Source organism: Oncorhynchus tshawytscha, linkage group LG06 (genome assembly GCF_018296145.1).
Source record: "Oncorhynchus tshawytscha isolate Ot180627B linkage group LG06, Otsh_v2.0, whole genome shotgun sequence".
NCBI classification, from domain to species: domain Eukaryota; kingdom Metazoa; phylum Chordata; class Actinopteri; order Salmoniformes; family Salmonidae; genus Oncorhynchus; species Oncorhynchus tshawytscha.
The window spans coordinates 57,866,419-57,886,585 of NC_056434.1; the positions used below are offsets into that span (position 1 = coordinate 57,866,419).

At 42.2% G+C, this 20,167-nt stretch overlaps 1 protein-coding gene across 1 annotated transcript; it reads left to right on the plus strand.

Moving 5' to 3' along the window:
• Nucleotides 1-1,901: 1,901 nt before the first annotated feature.
• On the plus strand, nt 1,902-15,879 carry erlin1 (ER lipid raft associated 1). Its single transcript, XM_024424288.2, has 12 exons — nt 1,902-2,033; nt 9,637-9,765; nt 9,865-9,946; nt 10,042-10,088; nt 10,201-10,262; nt 10,401-10,526; nt 10,635-10,708; nt 13,750-13,808; nt 13,948-14,039; nt 14,194-14,283; nt 14,369-14,448; nt 14,564-15,879. The coding sequence occupies exons 2-12, from the start codon at nt 9,653-9,655 to the stop codon at nt 14,723-14,725; spliced, it is 987 nt and encodes a 328-aa protein (XP_024280056.1). The 5' UTR covers nt 1,902-2,033; nt 9,637-9,652; the 3' UTR covers nt 14,726-15,879.
• Nucleotides 15,880-20,167: the final 4,288 nt, after the last annotated feature.

The window sequence follows — 20,167 nt, forward strand, 5'->3', positions numbered from 1 at the left end:
ACCAACCTCACACTCTCTTGTGGCTGAATGGAAGCATGTCCCTGCAGCAATGTTCCAACATCTAGTGTAAAGCCTTCCCAGAAGAGTGGAGGCTGTTATACCAGCAAAGGGGGGACCAACTACATATTAATGCCCATGATTTTGGAATGAGATGTTCAACGAGCAGGTGTCTACATACTTTTTTTCATGTAGTGTGTATATACAATGCCATCGGAAAGTACTCAGACCCCTTTCCACATTTTGTTACGTTACAGCCTTATTTTAAAATGGCTTTAATCGTTTTTAATCTACACACAATAGCCACTCCTGCGTTGTCTTGGCTGTGTGCTTATGGTCGTTGTCCTGTTGGAAGGTGAACCGTCATCCCCAGTCTGAGGTCCTGAGCACTCTGAAGCAAGTGTTGATCAAGGAGCTCTCTATACTTTGCTCCGTTCATCTTTCCCTCGATCCTGACTAGTGTCCCAGACCCTGCCGCTGAAAAACATCTCCACAGCATTATGCTGCCACCACCATGCATCACCGTAAGGATGGTGCCAGGGCTGTCTTGTGCCTTTTACTGAGGAATGGCTTCCGCCTGGCCACTCTAGGCCTGATTGGTGGAGTGCTGCAGAGATGGTTGTCCTTCTGGAAGGTTCTCCCATCTTCACAGAGGAACTCTAGAGCGCTGTCAGAGTGACCATCGGGTATTTGGTCACCTCCCTGACCAAGGTACCCTTTCCAAGTCTCATAGTAAAGGGTCTGAATACTTATGTAAATAAGGTATTTCTGTTTTTATTTATAATAAATGTGCAACATTTTCTGAACCTATTTTCGCTTTGTCATTATGGGGTAGTGTGTAGATTGATGAGGAACATTTTTATTTAATCAATTTTAGAATAAGGCTGTAATGTAACAAAATATGGAAAAAGTCAAGGGTTCTGAATACTACCTGAAGGCACTGTATATTCTACAGACCCTAGTCAGTAATCCCAACCCCTTTTACACAGGCACAAATAATTGTTTTTCCTGTACACTGCTATATTTGTACCACAGTCTCTTTATAACTCATCTTCTGCACACCTATCTCTCCAGTGTTAAATTGCTATATTGTAATTATTTCACCACTATGGCCTATTTATTGTCTTGCCTCCCTTATCCTACCTCATTTGCACATACTGTATATAGAATTTTTCTATTGTATTATTGACTGCATGTTTGTTTATTCCATGTGTAACTCAGGGTTGTTGTTTGTGTCGCACTGCTTTGCTTTATCTTGGCCAGGTCGCAGTTGTAAATGAGAACTTGTTCTCAACTAGCCTACCAGGTTAAATAAAGGTGAAATTAAAATAATGCCATATGTACACCAGATGCACCCTTTGCCATATGTTGTTTTTGCCTGATGTCTAGTCTGCATTTTCAGTACTTGATGCACATGTGCTTTGCAAGGCTGCAAAAAGGTTTGCAGCATGGATAAGGTTATTTTTCGCTGTAGTCAGTTGAATGTGAAATACTTAACTGGAAAGTTTTTTAGCTAAACTATCTAGAAAAGTGGTTAGCTTTTTTGTTAGATAGCAAGCTAACTGGCTTGACTGTTTATGAACTTCCGTTTGTACCACCACAGTCAAGCAATGCACGAGTTGAAAATATTGAACAGGTGTTTACACAGACCGCAACCTTGCGATGCGGACTTCTTCATTGACAATTCATAGTGGATATGAGGCTTGAAGATTAAGCCAATATGTAATGCATATACAGTGATTTGCATTGGAGGCATTTATTTGACATTGGAACATGTTTTAAAACCAATATTTAATGCAAATGTAAATTATATATGAATAAATCATTGTTAATGGTTAGACATATTTTTCATACATTATTCATAAATACAGGTTTAAAATACTATAGGTTAATGACACTTTTCTATTACGTGGAGGACTTTAATTTGAACACTTTATAAATTCCGTGACCCGGAAGTACTTCAGTGTTGCTGACGAGGTGCTGATGGGTCGATGTCAACTGGATGAAAATACAAGATCTATCGCTTCAATACACTGGTAAGGTTGTATGAAGCCCTTCAGTCTGCACATGAACTAAATTGGTAGTAATAGCTAGTTTTGGCGTATGTATTATTTTCAGGCATGACGTGCGATTTGCAAAGTTAGCAGGACTGAACTAGCTAGCTAGCTAACACGAATCATATCAGATAATAAATTACCTAGCTAGCCAACTTGGTTAATAGCTTTTATTGCAGTGATTATTGGCTGTTTTTAACTTGATAGAGTAGGCTTGATAGTTAGCGTTAGCTGTGACGAGGCAGTATTTCTAACCTATAACGGTATTATACACACATACTATGTTACATCAGAGTTTCTAAATCCAGAGGCGCAAATTGCGAGACTTCCGGGAACGTTCGCGAAACAGACCAGGCCTGGGTTTGAGAAATCAATGAGAGAAGTGAAAATAATTCTTTCTTAGTCAATTTTTTTCCGAAAACTAAAGACACAACCTAGATTCGAGCAAATGTCTTAAGTAGTTTAACATGTTATTACTCCAACCTTGTGAAAGTGACAAACTGGCACGTTTTCGTCAAGAACAACTTTAGATCAAAGGAGTGCCTTTGATTTGACTGCGTGCGCATGCGCTGTTTGGCGTGAGACGACCGATCCGATGACGTGTTTGTGCGCATGCGCTTAGCTATTCAACGTCGCCATGACATCGCCTACAAGTGTGATTGGGAATTAATTAACTAATGGAGAATCAGTTTCTGCCTGTCTTTGGTTACATGCCTGAACCAGAATCTGGGTTTACAGGGGATGTTGAATATGGTGATTCTCCATTAAACCCGTGGCTTTTGTTTAATGTCAAATCAGGTATAATAAGTTTTATATTGGATATTCGTTTTTTCTATCATCGATAGCTAATTGAGCCAAGCATGCCTTGACTATGACAATCGAGGGAGGAATACGGTATCGCCTGGTGCCCAAATTGATGACGTTACGTCGTGCAGAGAGTCCATCCTGATGAGCCTTTCCCAGCCAACAACAAATATTCCCACAACTTTAGAATTTTCCCTTAAAGTGGAAACTGACAACGTTTTAATTACTTTGCATCGAGGAACACAAGCATTTCGCAACACCTGCAATAACCTCTGCTAAATATGCCTGACCAATATTTTATTTGATATGAAACCCTTAAATCAGTGAAATATAAATTTCCCAGTTTATGCTGCAAAACCAACTTTATAAGAGGTTTTAAAAATAGGTCATGTTTGAATGAACATTGCATGATGTACATTAAGGCATTGTCAGAATAGATGGATGCTGTTCAATGCATGATTAATATAATTCACCAATAGCTATATTTTTTGGACTACCAAGAAAGTTATCAGGTTGTAAATCACAGCTGGCCTGGTACATTTATTTGCAGCCCCCATTCAGGATGCACTGTTTGTTTCAATGACTCAATATTTTTGACAAAAACGGACGAATGTAACTCAGGTTGGGAATGTCAAGATCATCAAACTAGCAAGGGCAAGGATCACAAGTCAGTTATAATGTGGCTAATAGGCTAGTGTATCTATTAGGCTTGGGCGGTATACCTTATGCCGGGGTATTTGGAAATAGCCACAGGGTGGTTTTTCAACACTGTTTACTATTACTTTAGTTTTTAAAGAAATGTTAATATTTGTAGCTTATTTTAAGTAAATACCTGCAGCCAACTTGTGCAATGTGTAAGGAGATAAAGCATGTTCTTCATTTCACCTTTCACATTATGGAGCTTTATACTTCCCCAGAACAGTTGAGGTTTTGAGTGCTTGTTTGTAAATTCCACTACTGGAGAAAACAGGAGAAGGTGAGTCCAGCTGTGTATTGACAGGGGTTGCGTTTTATATTGAAAGTTTAGGATTTTTTGGTTTCAATATTGTGATCAGGGACTTACAACCATAGTTTAACTTCACAGAAAATACATCAGTGCAACACATTCTGCTGAAAATAGCTTAATTTTCATGGACAGAAATGGAACACTGTTTGGCTGGCAAGCCTCACAAGAAAATGAGTTGCTTGGCCATCGTATTTCTAATGTTTATCATAGAAAAAATGTAGCCAGCAACATTTCCTAAGGTTTTGCTTAAAGTTAATCTGGAGTTTTTTACCGGAGACATGCAGGCTGGCTACACCAACAAAAGTGCTGGAGACAAAAGCTACACGTCAGTCAGAGCGCTGTCTGCTGTTGGAATGGCCGTTTTGTGAATTCTCATCTGAGTGGAGAAGTGCAACTGAAGCACAATTAGTCTGATCGCAGCAGAAATTACAATTTTAGATCTGCATTTACACAGCATGATATTTCTGACACGCATTATTTTTCCCCTGTGTGGAAAATGAATCATTTTGTGTTAATGTGAGTTCTTGGGTATGACGATACAAGCTTGGCACACCTGTATTTGGGGAGTTTCTCCCATTCTTCTCTGCAGATCCTTTCAAGCTCTGTCAGGTTGGATGAGAAGCGTTGCTGCACGGCTATTTTCAGGTCTCTCCAGAGATGTTCGATCAAGTCCGGGCTCTGGCTTGGCCACTCAAGGACATTCGGAGACTTGTCCCAAAGCCACTCCTGCGTTGTCTTGGCTTTGTGCTTAGGGTCGTTGTCCTTTTGTACCTGATATGACACTCTCCTCAATTTGAGTTCCTGTGTGCTCTGGAGCAGGTTTTCATCAAGGATCTCGCTGTACTTTGCTCCGTTCATCTTTGCCTTGATCCTGACTAGTCTCCTAGTCCCTGCCCCTGAAAAACATCCCCACAGCATGATGTAGGGATGGTGCCAGGTTTCCTCGACTTGGCATTCAGGCCAAAGTGCTCAATCTTGGTTTCATCAGACCAGAGAATCTTGTTTCTCATGGTCTGAGAGTCTTTAATTTAAGTGCCTTTTGGCAAACTCCAAGCAGACTGTCATGTGACTTCCACCTGGCCACTCCACCATAAAGGCCTAATTGGTGGAGTGCTGCAGAGATGGGAGAACCTTCCAGAAAGACAACTATCTCCACAGAGGAACTTTGGAGCTCTGTCAGAGTGACCATCGGGTTCTTGGTCACCGTCATGACCAAGGCCCTTTCCCCCTTGCTCAGTTTGGCCGGGCTGCCAGCTTTAGGAGGGAGTCTTGGTTGTACCAAACTTATTCAATTTAAGAATGATGGAGGCCACTGTGTTCTTGGGGGCCTTCAATGCTGCAGACTGTTTTTTTGTGCCTTGACACAATCCTTTCTCTGCGCTCAACGGACAATTCCTTTGACCTCATGGCTTGATTTTTGCAACTGTGGGGCCTTATGCAGACAGGTGGGTGCCTTTCCAAATCGTGTACAACCAATTGAATTTACCACAGGTAGACTCCAAGTTGTGGAAACAGGATGCACCTGAGTTACATTTTGAGTCTCATAGCAAAGGGTCTGAACACTTCTGTGATTTTATTTTTTATTTTTCATAAATTTGTAAACAATTTTGGCTGTAACGTAATAAAAGGTGGAAAAAGTCAAGGGATCTGAATACTTTCCGAATACACTGTGTATATGTATTGAACAAAAATAAACGCAACATGCAACAATTTCAAAAATAATTGACTGAGTTATTCTTAATATATGGAAATCAGTCAATTGAAATAAATTCATTAGGCCCTAATCTAAGGATTTCACATGAGTGGGCAGGGGTGCAGCCATGGGTGGGCCTTGGAGGGCATAGGCCCACATACTGCGGAGCCAGGCCCAGCCAATCAGAATTAGTTTCTCCCGAGGAAAGGGCTTTATTATGAAACATGGCACTTTACATGTTGAATTTTATATTTTTGTTCAGTGTAATATGAATAAATAAAACTAGACATTTTTAGCCAACAGTCTGCTCTGTTGCATGATCCTCATTGCTTTCCAACATTGTTTTTATGTACAGCGATTTTATGAATTTTAGATCTGTCATCTCAGAACTGTCCCAGAGTTGGTTTTGAACCGTAGACATGTTTTCATCATCCAACGGGCAATGGGTAATTTCGAGCCCTCTGGGACTTATTTTATAAAGCCATTACAAGTATTTGGCTGTTATTGTAATGTTGGAATATTTTATATGCTACCAAGGGTTGCCAACCATTCTCCAGGAGAGCCTTAAAGGGGCAGTGTTGTATTTTAAGACAGGCTTGAATATGTGAAGAAGCCAATAGGCAGAGGGTAACCTTAGAAAAAATGATGGTTAAAAAAAAGATAGTAATGTATTGGTTCCTTACATCATGCACAAGTAAAAACATTTCTTTTGTTTTTATTGTCCAAAAAAAGAGTCTTGTCCAATGTAAAAGTGGCAAAAAAAAGTTCAGGTTAAGCCCTGACATTTTTATTGCAACGGTGCAAGAATATTCCAGGTTAGTTTTCTGAGAGTTGGGAGAATCGCCCATCAACATCATACCAAACAAACACAGAACATGGTTGCCGTGTTCTCAGAATATAATTATTTTTTATAGACACATTTCATGGGAATGTTGCAAGAACATTCATGTGTCCAATGTTGTTTACAGGGCTTGACATGAACTTTTTTGCCATTTGTCTTTCGGACCCCTCCCCTGGCATGCTATGGGAAGGACGAGAGGAGCCAAATCTTTTTCGATCAGCCTATTCCACTGGCGGAGCTGTGGCCTGAAAGACGAGTAGTAGTCTAGGCCTGTCTGTGCCGACGCGTACAGATGGAGTGGCTGACACAGTCAGCAAGCCTCGCTGGCTGTGCGTCTTGGAATCGGCTAAACTTTGGACATTGAGATATTAAATAAATGATAGAGAAGAAGAAGCCTTGAATAGGAAGAGTGGAAGAGTGGGTTTTGTGTAAAATCATGGGCTCTCAGAACTGGATAATTATTGCATTTTTTTCCCCTCATCCTCCTCTCTTATTAGGCTCATAAACTCAGAAAAAAAACCATCCTCTCACTGTCAACTGCATTTATTTTCAGCAAACGTAACGTGTAAATATTTGTATGAACATAAGTTTCAGCAACTGAGACAAACTGAACAAGTTTCACAGACATGTGACTAACAGAAATGGAATAATTTGTCCCTGAACAAAGGGGGGCTCAAAATCAAAAGTAAGTCAGTATCTGGTGTGGCCACCAGCTGCATTAAGTACTGCAGTGCATCTCCTCCTCATGGACTGCACCAGATTTTCCCGTTCTTGCTGTGCGATGTTACCCCACTCTTCCACCAAGGCACCTGCAAGTTCCCGGACAAGCAGTATGGCTGGTGGCATTCTCATGCTCGAGGGTCATGTCAGGATGAGCCTGCAGGAAGGATACCACATGAGGGAGGAGGATGTCTTCCCTGTAAAGCACAGCGTTGAGATTGCCTGCAATGACAACAAGCTCAGTCCGATGATGCTGTGATACACTGCCCCAGACCATGACGGACCCTCCACCTCCAAATCGTTCCAGCTCCAGAGTACAGGCCTCCGTGTAACTCGCATTCCTTCGATAAATGGGAATCCGACCATGACCCCTGGTGAGACAACCGCGACTCGTCAGCGAAGAGCACTTTTTGCCAATCCTGTCTGGTCCAGCGACGGTGGGTTTGTGCCCATAGGTGATGTGGTTGCCGGTGATGTCTGGTGAGGACCTGCCTTACAACAGGCCTACAAGCCCTCAGTCCAGCCTCCGTCCGCAATAGGCTGAGCGTCTGAGCACTGATGGAGGGATTGTGCGTTCCTGGTGTAACTTGGGCAGTTGTTGCCATCCTGTACCTGTCCCCCTGGTGTGATGTTTAGATGCACCGATCCTGTGCAGGGGTTACACATGGTCTGCCACTGCAAGGACGATCAGCTGTCCGTCTTGTCTCTCTGTAGTGCTGTCTTAGGCTTCTCACTGTACGGACATGGCAATGTATTGCCCTGGCCACATCTGCAGTCCTCATGCCTCCTTACAGCGTGCCCAAGGCACGTTCATGCAGATGAGCAGGGACCCTGGGCATCTTTCTTTTGGTGTTTTTCAGAGTCTGTAGCAAGGCCTCTTTAGTGTCCTAAGTTTTCATAACTGTGACCTCGATTGCCTACCGTCAGTAAGCTGTTAGTGTCTTAACGACCATTTCACAGGTGCATGTAATTGTTTATGGTTCATTGAACAAGCATGGGAAACAGTGTTTAAACCCAAATTCTGAAATTGCAGAGGGCGCAATTCAAACTACGGTATTATAAATATTAAACTTTCATAAAATCACAAGTGTAATACATCAAAATAAAGCTTAACTTCTTGTTAAGCCAACCGCCGTGTTTCAAAAAGGCTTTACGGCAAAAGCAAACCATGCGATTATCTGAGGACAGTGCCCCGCATACAAACACATGAAAAACATATTTCAACCAGGCAGGTGCGACACGAAAGTCAGAAATAACGATATTAAAAGTGCCTTACCTTTTGATCTTCTGTTGGCACTCCAAAAGTTCCCAGTTGCATCACAAATGGTCCTTTTGTTTGATAATGTCCTTTATATCTATAAAACTCAGTTAAACTGGCTTGCTTCAGTCAATAATCCACCCAGTTTCCCTCCATCAAAATGCACATAAAATTAATCCCAAACCTTACTAATAAACTATTCCAAACAAGTCAAACAATGTTTATAATCAAACCTTATGTACCCTAATACGTAAATAAATGATACAATTTAAGACGGTGAATTGTTATTGTCTTTACCGGAGAAAAATACCAAAGAACGCGCTCTCTTCCACGTGCTTGGAAACACTACAGCCAAAATGGGAGCCACCTAGAAAAACTACAATTTCTGGCTCATTTTTCCAAAAACCAGCCTGAAACTCTTTCTAAAGACTTTTGACATCTAGTGAAAGCCCTAGGAACTGCAATCTGGGAGGATTTTGCCTTATTATCAAAGTGATAGCCATTGAAAATAGAGGTAGGCTGATTTTTGTTTTGTTTTTTGGGGGGATGGTTTGTCCTCGGTTTCACCTGCCATATCAGTTCTGTTATACTCAGACATAATTTTAACAGTTTTAGAAACTTTTAGAGTTTTCTGTCCAAATCTACCAATTATATGCATATCCTACCTTCTGGGCTTTAGTAACTGGCAGTTTACTTTGTGCACCTCATTCATCCAAACTTCCAAATACTGCTCCCTAGCCTAAAAAAGCTAAAGCTAATTTAAAACAATTCTACACATTTTGCCATAGGTAGAGACATTTTACAGTTTTAAAGTGAATTTCCTGCATTTCTACACATTTTGTCATGGGGTTGAGAGAACATTTGTAGCTTTGAAGCTAATTTCCTACACATGTTGCCATGCCTTAATGCCGTGTTCCAATTCTGAGTGACTAAAACATTTTTTTTTAAATTTAATTGCCCAATTACTTGAATTTTAGATTTTGCCTGACTCTTAGTTTTATTTACGTGATTGTTAGTTCTCAGATGAGCTTATATAAAAAATATAGCTCCATCTTCATACAGTTTGCACTGAAAACGTTTTACCACCTGAAAATTGTGTTTTTAAATTAAATACAAATTGTAATAATTTTTTTTTGTAGTGGTGGCAACAATTTGGCAGCCCACCGCTGGTAAAGGAATATATGGAAAGCACTGCTTCATCTTTTGTTTTCTCTTTTTTGTTCTCTCACTCTGTGTGTGTGTGTGTGTGTGTGTGTGATGTAGGTGAGTTCGGGTGAGGATGACGATGACTCACGTGGGGGCAGTAGTTGGTGCAGTAACTGCAGTGATGGCCATCCTGCTGCACTCCTCCATTCATAAGATAGAGGAGGGACACCTAGCTGTGTACTACAGGTATGATCCATGACCCCCCAACCCTCTGTCATCCATTCACCAGGTAGTGAAGTACTGTGAAGAGTAGATTCATATTATTGGTTCATTTCTGTGTTTTAGAGGAGGAGCTTTGCTAACCGCACCCAACGGCCCTGGATACCACATTATGATGCCCTTTCTTACCACCTACAGATCAGTACAGGTACGATCTGACCCCTGACTTCTAACTCTGGATACCACATCAAGCTGGCCTTTATTACATCTACAGATCAGTTCTAAAAAAACTTTCTCTTCCAGACGACTCTTCAAACTGATGAGATAAAGAACGTGCCTTGTGGAACTAGGTAAATCTAGAACCGTTGCATGGTGTTTCTGAAAGGTGTTTGTGTGTGTGCTTGTGTGGCGGAGGACGTTGACCATGTTCGTGACCATGTTTCTGATGTGTTCTCTCCACAGTGGGGGAGTGATGATCTACTTTGACCGTATAGAGGTGGTCAACATGCTGGTGCCCTCATCTGGTAAGACCTTCAGAACTACTAGCTAACAGAGTGGATCCCTAGGACGCCTACGTTGTCCCCGTTGCTATGTAGTTGGAGAGTGGGGGGTGACGTTTCTACTTTCCTAGTGTATACTAACCTCTCTCTCTCTCTCTTCAGTGGTGGACACAGTGAAGAACTATACAGCTGATTATGACAAAACTCTAATTTTCAACAAGATTCACCATGAACTCAACCAATTCTGCAGCGTACACACTTTACAGGAGGTCTACATCGAGCTGTTTGGTGAGCACTCACTCACTTGTATATCTGCTGAGACACTTTCTATACATCAGCCTAATAACTCTATTTTTTTTCTCTTTTTTTTCCCTCTCTTGCATCTTGGTTTGTCAGACATCATTGATGAGAACCTGAAAATCGCTCTGCAGAAAGACCTAAACTCTATGGCGCCTGGACTGACGATACAGGTACACACACACCAGGGTTGGGGTCAATCACACACACACCAGGATTGGGGTTGATTCCATTCCAACTCAGGTGAGTTTGTGTGTTTATGTCAGGGTTGGGGTTGGGGTCAATTCCCATTTAAGTCAGTCAATTCAGGAAGTAAAGTGAAATGACCACTTTGCGCCAAGTTTACTTCCTGAATTGACTGAATTAAATGGGAATTGACCCCAACCCTGACACAAACACACCCTCACCTGAGTGGTTGGGTGCATTCAGCAGGAAGCAATGTTTTGGAACATTCAGTTAATAACATGTTATGTAGAACAATAATGCCTCTCTGACATGTAGAATAAGGAATCGCATCAGTGCTATTTGTGGCACTTCTATCTGCAGCGTTTGACAATCAGGGCCTAAAATTAACACCTGCCAAATGCGGGTAGATTTTGGCATTGGCGGGTAATATGTCTATTTCACCAGCCACGTTGGCGGGTGGTCTGTGTTCCACAGTGCCCAAGTATGATCACATTTATAGCAAAAAATAAATGCTGCAGTAGCTGTTTTCAAAGTATCTGGCGTTTTAGTTTCATAGCTGGTAAATTAATTACACAAAGTCAAAGCACTCCACTGAACAGAAATATAATCTACTTTGACCATATAGAAGTGGTCAATACTCTCAAATTTTGTGCACAAATTTGTTTACAACCCTGTTAGTGAGCAATTCTCCTTTGCCAAGATAATCCATCTACCTGGCAGGTGTGGCATATCAAGAAGCTTATTAAACAGCATGCTCATTACACAGGTGCACCTTGTGCTGGGGACAATAAAAGGCCACGTTAAAAGGTGCAGTTTTGTCACACAAAATAATGCCACAGATGTCTCAAGTTTTGAGGGGGAATGTGGAATTGGCACGCTGACTGCAGGACTGTCCACGAGCTGTTGCCAGATAATTTAATGAATGTTAATTTCTCTACCGTAAACTGCCTTCAACAAATTTGGCAGTACATCCAACCAACCTCACAACCGCAGACCACGTGTAACCATGCCACCCATGGCTGCACCCCCGCCCTGTCATGTGAAATCCATAGATTAGGGTCTAATGAATTTATTTCAATTGGCTTAGTTGCTTTATATGAACTGTATCAGTAAAATATTTGAAATTGTTGAATGTTTATTTTTGTTCAGTGTATGAATTTTACAATGGCCTATTCCACCTCGCGCTGCAACACTGCCTGGCTTGGGGCTGTGTGCATGTAAAGAGCTGAGTGAAATATTCATTTTTAGAAGTGCTGCACACGTATAAAAGTTGGTCTCATTTACTTGAAAAGAAAGTCTACTAAAGTGAGACTGTCAATGTGTTTCTTGGCTATTTACATTTGTTTTGTTCACAAGCTTGGTTGTTTTTCAATGTTTGGGAAGAGAAGACAAAGCAGCTACTAGTCAGACTCATTCTCACAGGAACAAACTTTTTTTTTATTTCACCTTTATTTAACCAGGTAGGCTAGTTGAGAACAAGTTCTCATTTGCAACTGCGACCTGGCCAAGATGAAGCAAAGCAGTTCGACACATACAACAACACATAGTCAATAATACAGTAGAACAAAATAAAACAAAAAGTCTATATACAGTGAGTGCAAATGAAGTAAGATAAGGGAGTTAAGGCAATAAATAGGCCATGATTGCGAAGTAATTACAATATAGCAATTAAACACTGGAATGGTAGGTGTGCAGAAGATGAATGTGCAAGTAGAGATACTGGGCTGCATAGGAGCAAGATAAATAAATATAGTATGGGGATGAGGTAGGTAGGTAGATGGGCTGTTTACATATGGGCTATGTACAGGTGCAGTGATCTGTGAGCTGCTCTGACAGCTCGTGCTTAAAGCAAGTGAGGGAGATATGGGTCTCCAGCTTCAGAGATTTTTGCAGTTCGTTCCAGTCATTGGCAGCAGAGAACTGGAAGGAAAGATGACTAAAGGAGGAATTGGCTTTGGGGGTGACCAGTGTGATATACCTGCTGGAGCGCGTGCTATGAGTGGGTGCTGCTATGGTGGCCAGTGAGTTGAGATAAGGCGGGGCTTTACCTAGCAGAGCCTTGTATATAACCTGTAGTCAGTGGGATTGGCGACGAGTATGAAGCGAGGGCCAACCAACGAGAGCGTACAGGTCGCAGTGGTGGTTAGTGTATGGGGCTTTGGTGACAAACGGAATGCACTGTGATAGACAGGTGCGGGCAGTGATCGATTTGAGGAGCATGCATTTAGTTTTACTTGCGCTTAAGAGCAGTTGGAGGCCACGGAAGGCGAGTTGTATGCCATTGAAGTTTGTCTTGAGGTTAGTTAAAACTGTCCAAAGAGGGGCCAGAAGTATACAGAATGGTGTTGTCTGTGTAGAGGTGGATCAGAGAATCACCAGCAGCAAGAGCGACATCATTGACGTATACAGAGAAGAGAGTCGGCCCGAGAATTGAACCCTGTGGCACCCCCATAGAGACCGCCAGAGGTCCGGACAACAGGCCCTCCGATTTCACACACTGAACTCTATCAGAGAAGTAGTTGGTAAACCAGGCGAGGCAATCATTTGAGAAACCAAGGCTGTCGAGTCTGCCAATAAGAATGTGGTGATTGACAGAGTCGAAAGCCTTGGCCAGGTCGATGAATACGGCTGCACAGTAATGTCTCTTATCGATGGCGGTTATGATTTCGTTTAGGACCTTGATCGTGGCTGAGGTGCACCAGCTCTGAAACCAGATTGCATAGACATGACTCAAGTCACGTTACCATGGTAATCTCCCACCCTTAAAGGGGCAGGTGCCATGTTTGATCTCTTCTGTGTTCTTGGTTAAAAGACTTGGGGGACAAAAAATGAAATTATACAGTATACCACAATTCTTCTTACTAGTAATACATGTATTGTTTTCGAAACATTACAAAGCATGTTCTTTCCTGTTTTGTTAGTGTAATTGTAGGGGGAGGGATGTTGGGCTGGTTAAAAATCTGAGTGGCTGGTGGACCAAAAATGGGGCTCTGGTTTGTATATACTGAGTGTGTCTCTTATGTCCCAGGCTGTCCGAGTCACCAAGCCCAAAATCCCAGAGGCCATCAGGAGAAACTTTGAGCTCATGTGAGTGTTCTCTCTTTCTTTTTCTCTTCTGTTCTCTCTATCATTTGTCCAGTGTCTCACTCTATTTTTTAGTTATTTCTATAAACCTCACTTTGTGTGTGTAACCTTTCTCTCTCTCTCTCTCTCACTGTGTGTGTAGGGAGGGGGAGAAGACTCGTCTGTTGGTAACAGTTCAGACTCAGAAGGTTGTGGAGAAAGAAGCTGAGACTGAGAGGAAGAAAGCTGTCATCGGTAACGTAGCAACACTCCATCTCATTAGTATACACACTTACAGTACACAACCAGTTGTGTATCTGAAATAACTGGAGAGCTAAGTGGAGCTAATAAACCGTAACACTATATACTCTCTTCTTTTCCCCACCGCACACCGCTGTCTTTCTCTCAGAGGCTCAGAAGGTGGCTGAAGTAGCACAGATTCATTTCCAACAGAAGGTGATGGAGAAAGAGACTGAGAAGAGGATCTCTGAAATAGAGGGTGTGTGTGTGTGTGTGGTGTGTGTGGTATGTGGTGTGTGTGTGTGTGTGTGTGCGCATATTAATGAACTCTGTGTCTATTTCAGACACTGCGTTCTTGGCAAAAATGAAGGCCAGGGCTGATGCAGAGTATTATACAGCCGCTAAGTTTGCTGAAGCTAACAGGGTAAGACATGTCTATATATATATATATGTATGTATGGATGTATGGAGGTATGGTATGGTATGTATACAAACACACACACACACACTCTGACATCATCTCTCTCCCATCTTTCCAGTTGAAGTTAACACCCGAGTACCTTGAGTTGATGAAGTACCAGGCAATAGCAGCCAACAGTAAGATCTACTTCGGCCAGGACATCCCTAACATGTTTGTCGAGGGACACAGCCCTACCCAGGACCCTGAGCCCCCGAAAGCCTCTGAACAGGCCAGACACTAAGATCCGAGACTAGCTGTCTGTCTGTCAGTTGAAGGGTTTGAGGGACAAAGGAAGGTGTGAGGAGTCATTCCCCTAATTGGGGTGCGTAAAGGCTTTAGTTTTAATTCTATCGGCCAGAGAGGGGGAGGGAGAAGGGGGATTGGTAAAGAAGGATGGGGAGAGGAAGGAGTGAGCGAGAAGCATGGAAAGAGAAATTCAGAAAAAAGTGAGGGGGAGGGGGGGGTCGCAGGGAGAGGGCAAGCGGGTCTGTCTACACCTGTTTTGAGCAGGCAGTCGGTGGGAAGGATCAGTAGAGGCATTAATGCTGATATCTGGCCTGGGTTGAGTGTTAGGCAGGTGGCTCTCAGTCGCCCTGCTCTACATGTGCAGCTTTGCATCGGATGCAACTCTTTGGCTTTGTTTTTTGGAATTGTATGATTTTTGTTGTTGTTTGATGCTTTATGCAAAATAATGAATTTAAATTGAACTTGAACATTAAGTTCAGCCTTACTGTCTAATTTGTTTTTAGCTTAACTAGAATGTAAAGAAGGCAACACTAATTCTGAACTAAAGGGTTTCTGGTTCTGATTCTAAATGGGGTTGGGTGTATTGGTACTCCGGTCTCTTTCTAGTCATCCACAGTTTGTGTGTTTGCACGTGTGAGAGAGCAAGAAAGGGGTATGTGTGTGTGAGACTGAGGGAGAGCGAAAGGAAACGAGAAATTGTGTGTGAGCCCATACTCCATTCTTACCCCAGAGCAGATCTGAGCCAGGACAATGAGACACTACAAACCTTCAGTCTGTCTGTCGGCACACATGGGTTGGACTTCTCGTAAGTGCAGAAACACCCGGTGGAACTCCTTAGAACTCTTCTTAGAACCTATGTATGGGGGACTGAGTAAAAATAGTTGTTTTTCTGTAGTGGGCCTAAGGGCTGCAAGAGGACTGGCTTGTATTGCCATTCTTAGCTAAAGGGCTTCTGGGTAGTGTAGTCTTGGTGTGTATTTTCAGTCGGGAATCTAGTGTCAGTGGAATAGTTGTAGTTAGATGGGTTGATTCTCTGTTTGAGGCTGAGGTTAAACAAATGATCTAGGATCAGTTAAACTGGCTGGCAGAAGGACACTGAAGTCAGACTGGCCCTTTTATTTTCTTTCTGTTTACTGTGTAACACCTCCAGTAGAGAATACAGGACTACTAATACAAGGGCTGTTGACGGTTTGCCTGGAACCACTACACTGTATGTCGGCCATGTGTGGCTATTGAATGCAAAACCAGACAAACCGGCTCCGACTACATTGATACAGGTAGAGCGGAAGGCCGATGCTTTTCTTGCGCCATCGTTCCGTTCAAACTGAGCTGGCTCTAATATTTTATTTTCACATGGTCCATTTCAAAGTTTTCAGCATAATTTCAGGCCAACAACTATGGTTGTGTAACCAGGCCAGCTCAGTACATCTTGATTTTTACTTCACTCAGTTCAGCTCAGTAGTTTTTAGTTTGTATTTAGTAGGTAGAGAGGTAGCGTTAGTGTTAACTCTCAGGAAAGAGCTTGAGGTGAATAGTGACTTGGGCAGACAGCGTCATACTGTATTTGATATTTATATATATATATATATATATATATATATATATATATATATATATATATATATATATATATATATATATACGTATGTGTGTGTATATATATATATACATGTATATACGTGTATATCTATATGGCTTGTATATCCCTATATGGTTCTTTATACAGAATGGCTGTAGTGCCACCTTCAGGCTCAGAAATTACAGGCGTAGGAATTGACAGGCTTACAGAGATAGACTTCAGTTCAGTAAAGCTACTCGGGCACTTCAGTAGATTAACCACCACTAACAGGGAAACTACTCTGGAGAAGTGTAACACAGTGGGTTCACAGAGTTAGCCAGCGAACTTTGAGAAACGCTCAGATGTAGGCTAGCTCTTGAATTTCCGGTTTGTTAAGAAAGAAACTCTATCAGTCGTTTGGAATGTTGAGTGAGTCAGTTACTGTGCCAATTTCAAGTGTATATTAACTTGAACATATGAATCCAGAATATTTAGGAAAGTTAGCTGGCGAACTCCTTCAATCCTGCCCTGTGACATCACGCTACCGCTGCTGTTTACTGTACTTGATCTCACCAATCGTCTTTCTCCTATGGCATTGGTGGTGGGTGTAAATTAGAAAATGCAGAAAAGGATGGAATTCAATTTGTCATGGAAATAATTAACACGTTTTTGTGAATGTTACTTTTGTACAATTTTCATAATTTGAACTGTCTTATTTTAAAAGATTTATATGCAAAAAAAAGTTCACGTTTTGACAATGTTCGAATATGTAAAATAAAACCTATTTTGATACCACAATGTGTGTCTGTGTGTGATTTAAGACTGCAGCCTGAAGCTGGGTTTTGTCTAGGCACAAAATGGATGAAAATAGTCGAAATGGAGTGAGTGAAACGAGGTAGCCTACATCTTGAAAATGCTCGTTTTCATTTTATGTTGTACATTTTAAAAACAGTGTGCCCTAGTGCCAGTGAAGTAAAAATGTTAAAGTACTACTTAAGTCATTTTTGAAGGTATATGAACTTTTACTAAACTAAATTCCTAAAGAAAATAATGTACTTTTTACTCCATACATTTTCCCTGACACCCAATAGTACTCATTACAATGCTTAGCTTGACAGGATAATTGTCCACTTCATACACTTAACAAGGGAACATCCCTGGTCATCCCTACTGCCTCTGATCTGGTGGACTCACTAAACACGAATGCTTCATTTATAAATTACAGTTCATTTTGAAAGTATTCAAACCTCTTGACTTTCCACACTTTGTTACAGCTTTATTCTAAAATGGATTTAATAATTTTTTCCTCCCATAAATCTACAAACAATACCCCATAATTATAAAGCAAACATGGGTTTTTAGACATTTTTGCAATTGTATTAAAATATTAAAATATCACATTTACATAAGTATTCAGACCCTTGATTCAGTACTTTGTTGAAGTACCTTTGTCAGCGATTACAGCCTCGAGTCTTCTTGGTCTGACGCTACAAGCTTGGGACAAGCTTGTATTTGGGGAGTTTCTCCAATTTATTTTTACAGATCTTCTCAAGCTCTGTCAGGTTGGATAGGGAGCGTTGCACAGCTATTTTCAGGTCTCTCCAGAGATGTTAAAGTCCGGGTTCTGGCTGGGCCACTAGCGAACATTCAGAGACTTATCCCGAAGCCACTTCTGCATTGTCTTTGGCTGTGTGCTTAGGGTCGTTGTCCTGTTGGAAGGTGAACCTAGCCCCAGTCGGGGGTCCTGAGCGCTCTGGATAAGGTTTTCATCAAGGAACACTCTGTACTTTGCTCCGTTCATCTTTGCCTCGATCCTGACTAGTCTCCCAGTCCCTGCCGCTGTGAAACATCCCCACAGCATCATGCTGCCATCACCATGCTTCACCGTAAGGAATAGTGCCATGTTTCTTCCATACGTGACACTTGGCATTCAGGCCAAAGAGTTCAATCTTGGTTTCATCAGACCAGAGAATCTTGTTTCTCATGGTCTGAGAGTCCTTTAGGTGCCTTTTTAAGGCAAACTCCAAGTGGCTGTCATGTGCCATTTACTGAGGAGTGACTTCTGTCTGGCCAGTCTACCATAAAGGCCTTATTGGTGGAGTGCTGCAGAGATGGTTGTCTTTTTGGAAGGTTCTCCCATCTCCACAGAGGAACTATGGAGCGCTGTCAGATTGACCATCAGGTTCTTGGTCACCTCCCTGAACCTGCTCGGTTCTAGAATGAGTTTGGGTGGTTCCAAACTTCTTCCATTTAAGAATTGATGGAGGCCACTGTTTTCTTGGGGACCTTCAATGCTTCTTCCCCAGATCTGTGCCGCTACACAATCCTGTCTCTGAGCTCTACGGACAATTCCTTCGACCTCAGGGCTTGTTTTTTGCTCTGACATGCACTGTCAACTGTGGGACCTTTTTATATACAGTCGTGGCCAAAGGTTTTGAGAATGACACAAATATTAATTCCCACAAAGTTTGCTGCTTCAGTGTCTCTAGATATTTTTGTCAGATGTTACTATGGAATACTGAAGTATAATTACAAGCATTTCATACGTGTCAAAGGCTTTTATTGACAATTACATGAAGTTGATGCAAAGAGTCAATATTTGCAGTGTTGACCCTTCTTTTTCAAGACCTCTGCAATCCGCCCTGACATGCTGTCAATTGACTTCTGGGCCACATCCTGACTGATGGCAGCCCATTCTTACATAATCAATGCTTGGAGTTTGTCAGAATTTGTGGGGTTTTGTTTGTCCACCCGCCTCTTGAGGATTGACCACAAGTTCTCAATGGGATTAAGGTCTGGGGAGTTTCCTGGCCATGGACACAAAATCAATGTTTTGTTTCCCGAGCCTTAGTTATCACTTTTGCCTTATGGCAAGGTGCTCCATCATGCTGGAAAAGGCATTGTTCGTCACCAAACTCTTCCTGGATGGTTGGGAGAAGTTGCTCTCGGAGGATGTGTTGGTACCATTCTTTATTCATGGCTGTGTCCTTAGGCAAAATTGTGAGTGAGCCCACTCCCTTGGCTGAGAAGCAACCCCACACATGAATGGTCTCAGGATGCTTTACTGTTGGCATGACACAGGACATCAGTCCTGTAGCTCTCACCTTGTCTTCTCCGGACAAGCTTTTTTCCGGATGCGCCAAACAATTGGAAAGGGGATTCATCAGAGAAAATTACTTTACCCCGGTCCAATCCCTGTACCTTTTGCAGAATATCATCAGTCTGTCCCTGATGGTTTTCCTGGCGAGAAGTGGCTTCTTTGGTGCCCACCAGGCCATCCTCAAAGTCTTCGCCTCACTGTGCGTGCAGATGCACTCAAGCTGCCTGCTGCCATTCCTGAGCAAGCTCTATACTGGTGGTGGCCCCGATCCCGCTGCTGAATCAACTTTGGGAGATGGTCCTGGCGCTTGCTGGGCTTTCTTGGGCGCCCTGGAGCCTTCTTCACAACAATTGAACCGCTCTCCTTGAAGTTCTTGATGATCCGATAAGTGGTTGATTTAGGTGCAATCTTACTGGCAGCAATATCCTTGCCTGTGAAGCCCTTTTTGTGCAAAGCAATGATGATGGCACGTGTTTCCTTGCAGGTAACCATGGCTGACAGAGGAAGAGCAATGATTCCAAGCACCACCCTCCTTTTGAAGCTTCCAGTCTGTTTGAACTCGATCAGCATGACAGAGTGATCTCCAGACTTGTCCTCGTCAACACTCACACCTGTGTTAACGAGAGAATCACTGACATGTCAGCTGGTCCTTTTGTGGCAGGGCTGAAATGCAGTGGAAATATTTTTGGGGGATTCAGTTCATTTGCATGTTAAAGAGGGACTTTGCAATTAAATGCAATTCATCTGATCACTCTTCATAACATTCTGGAGTATATGCA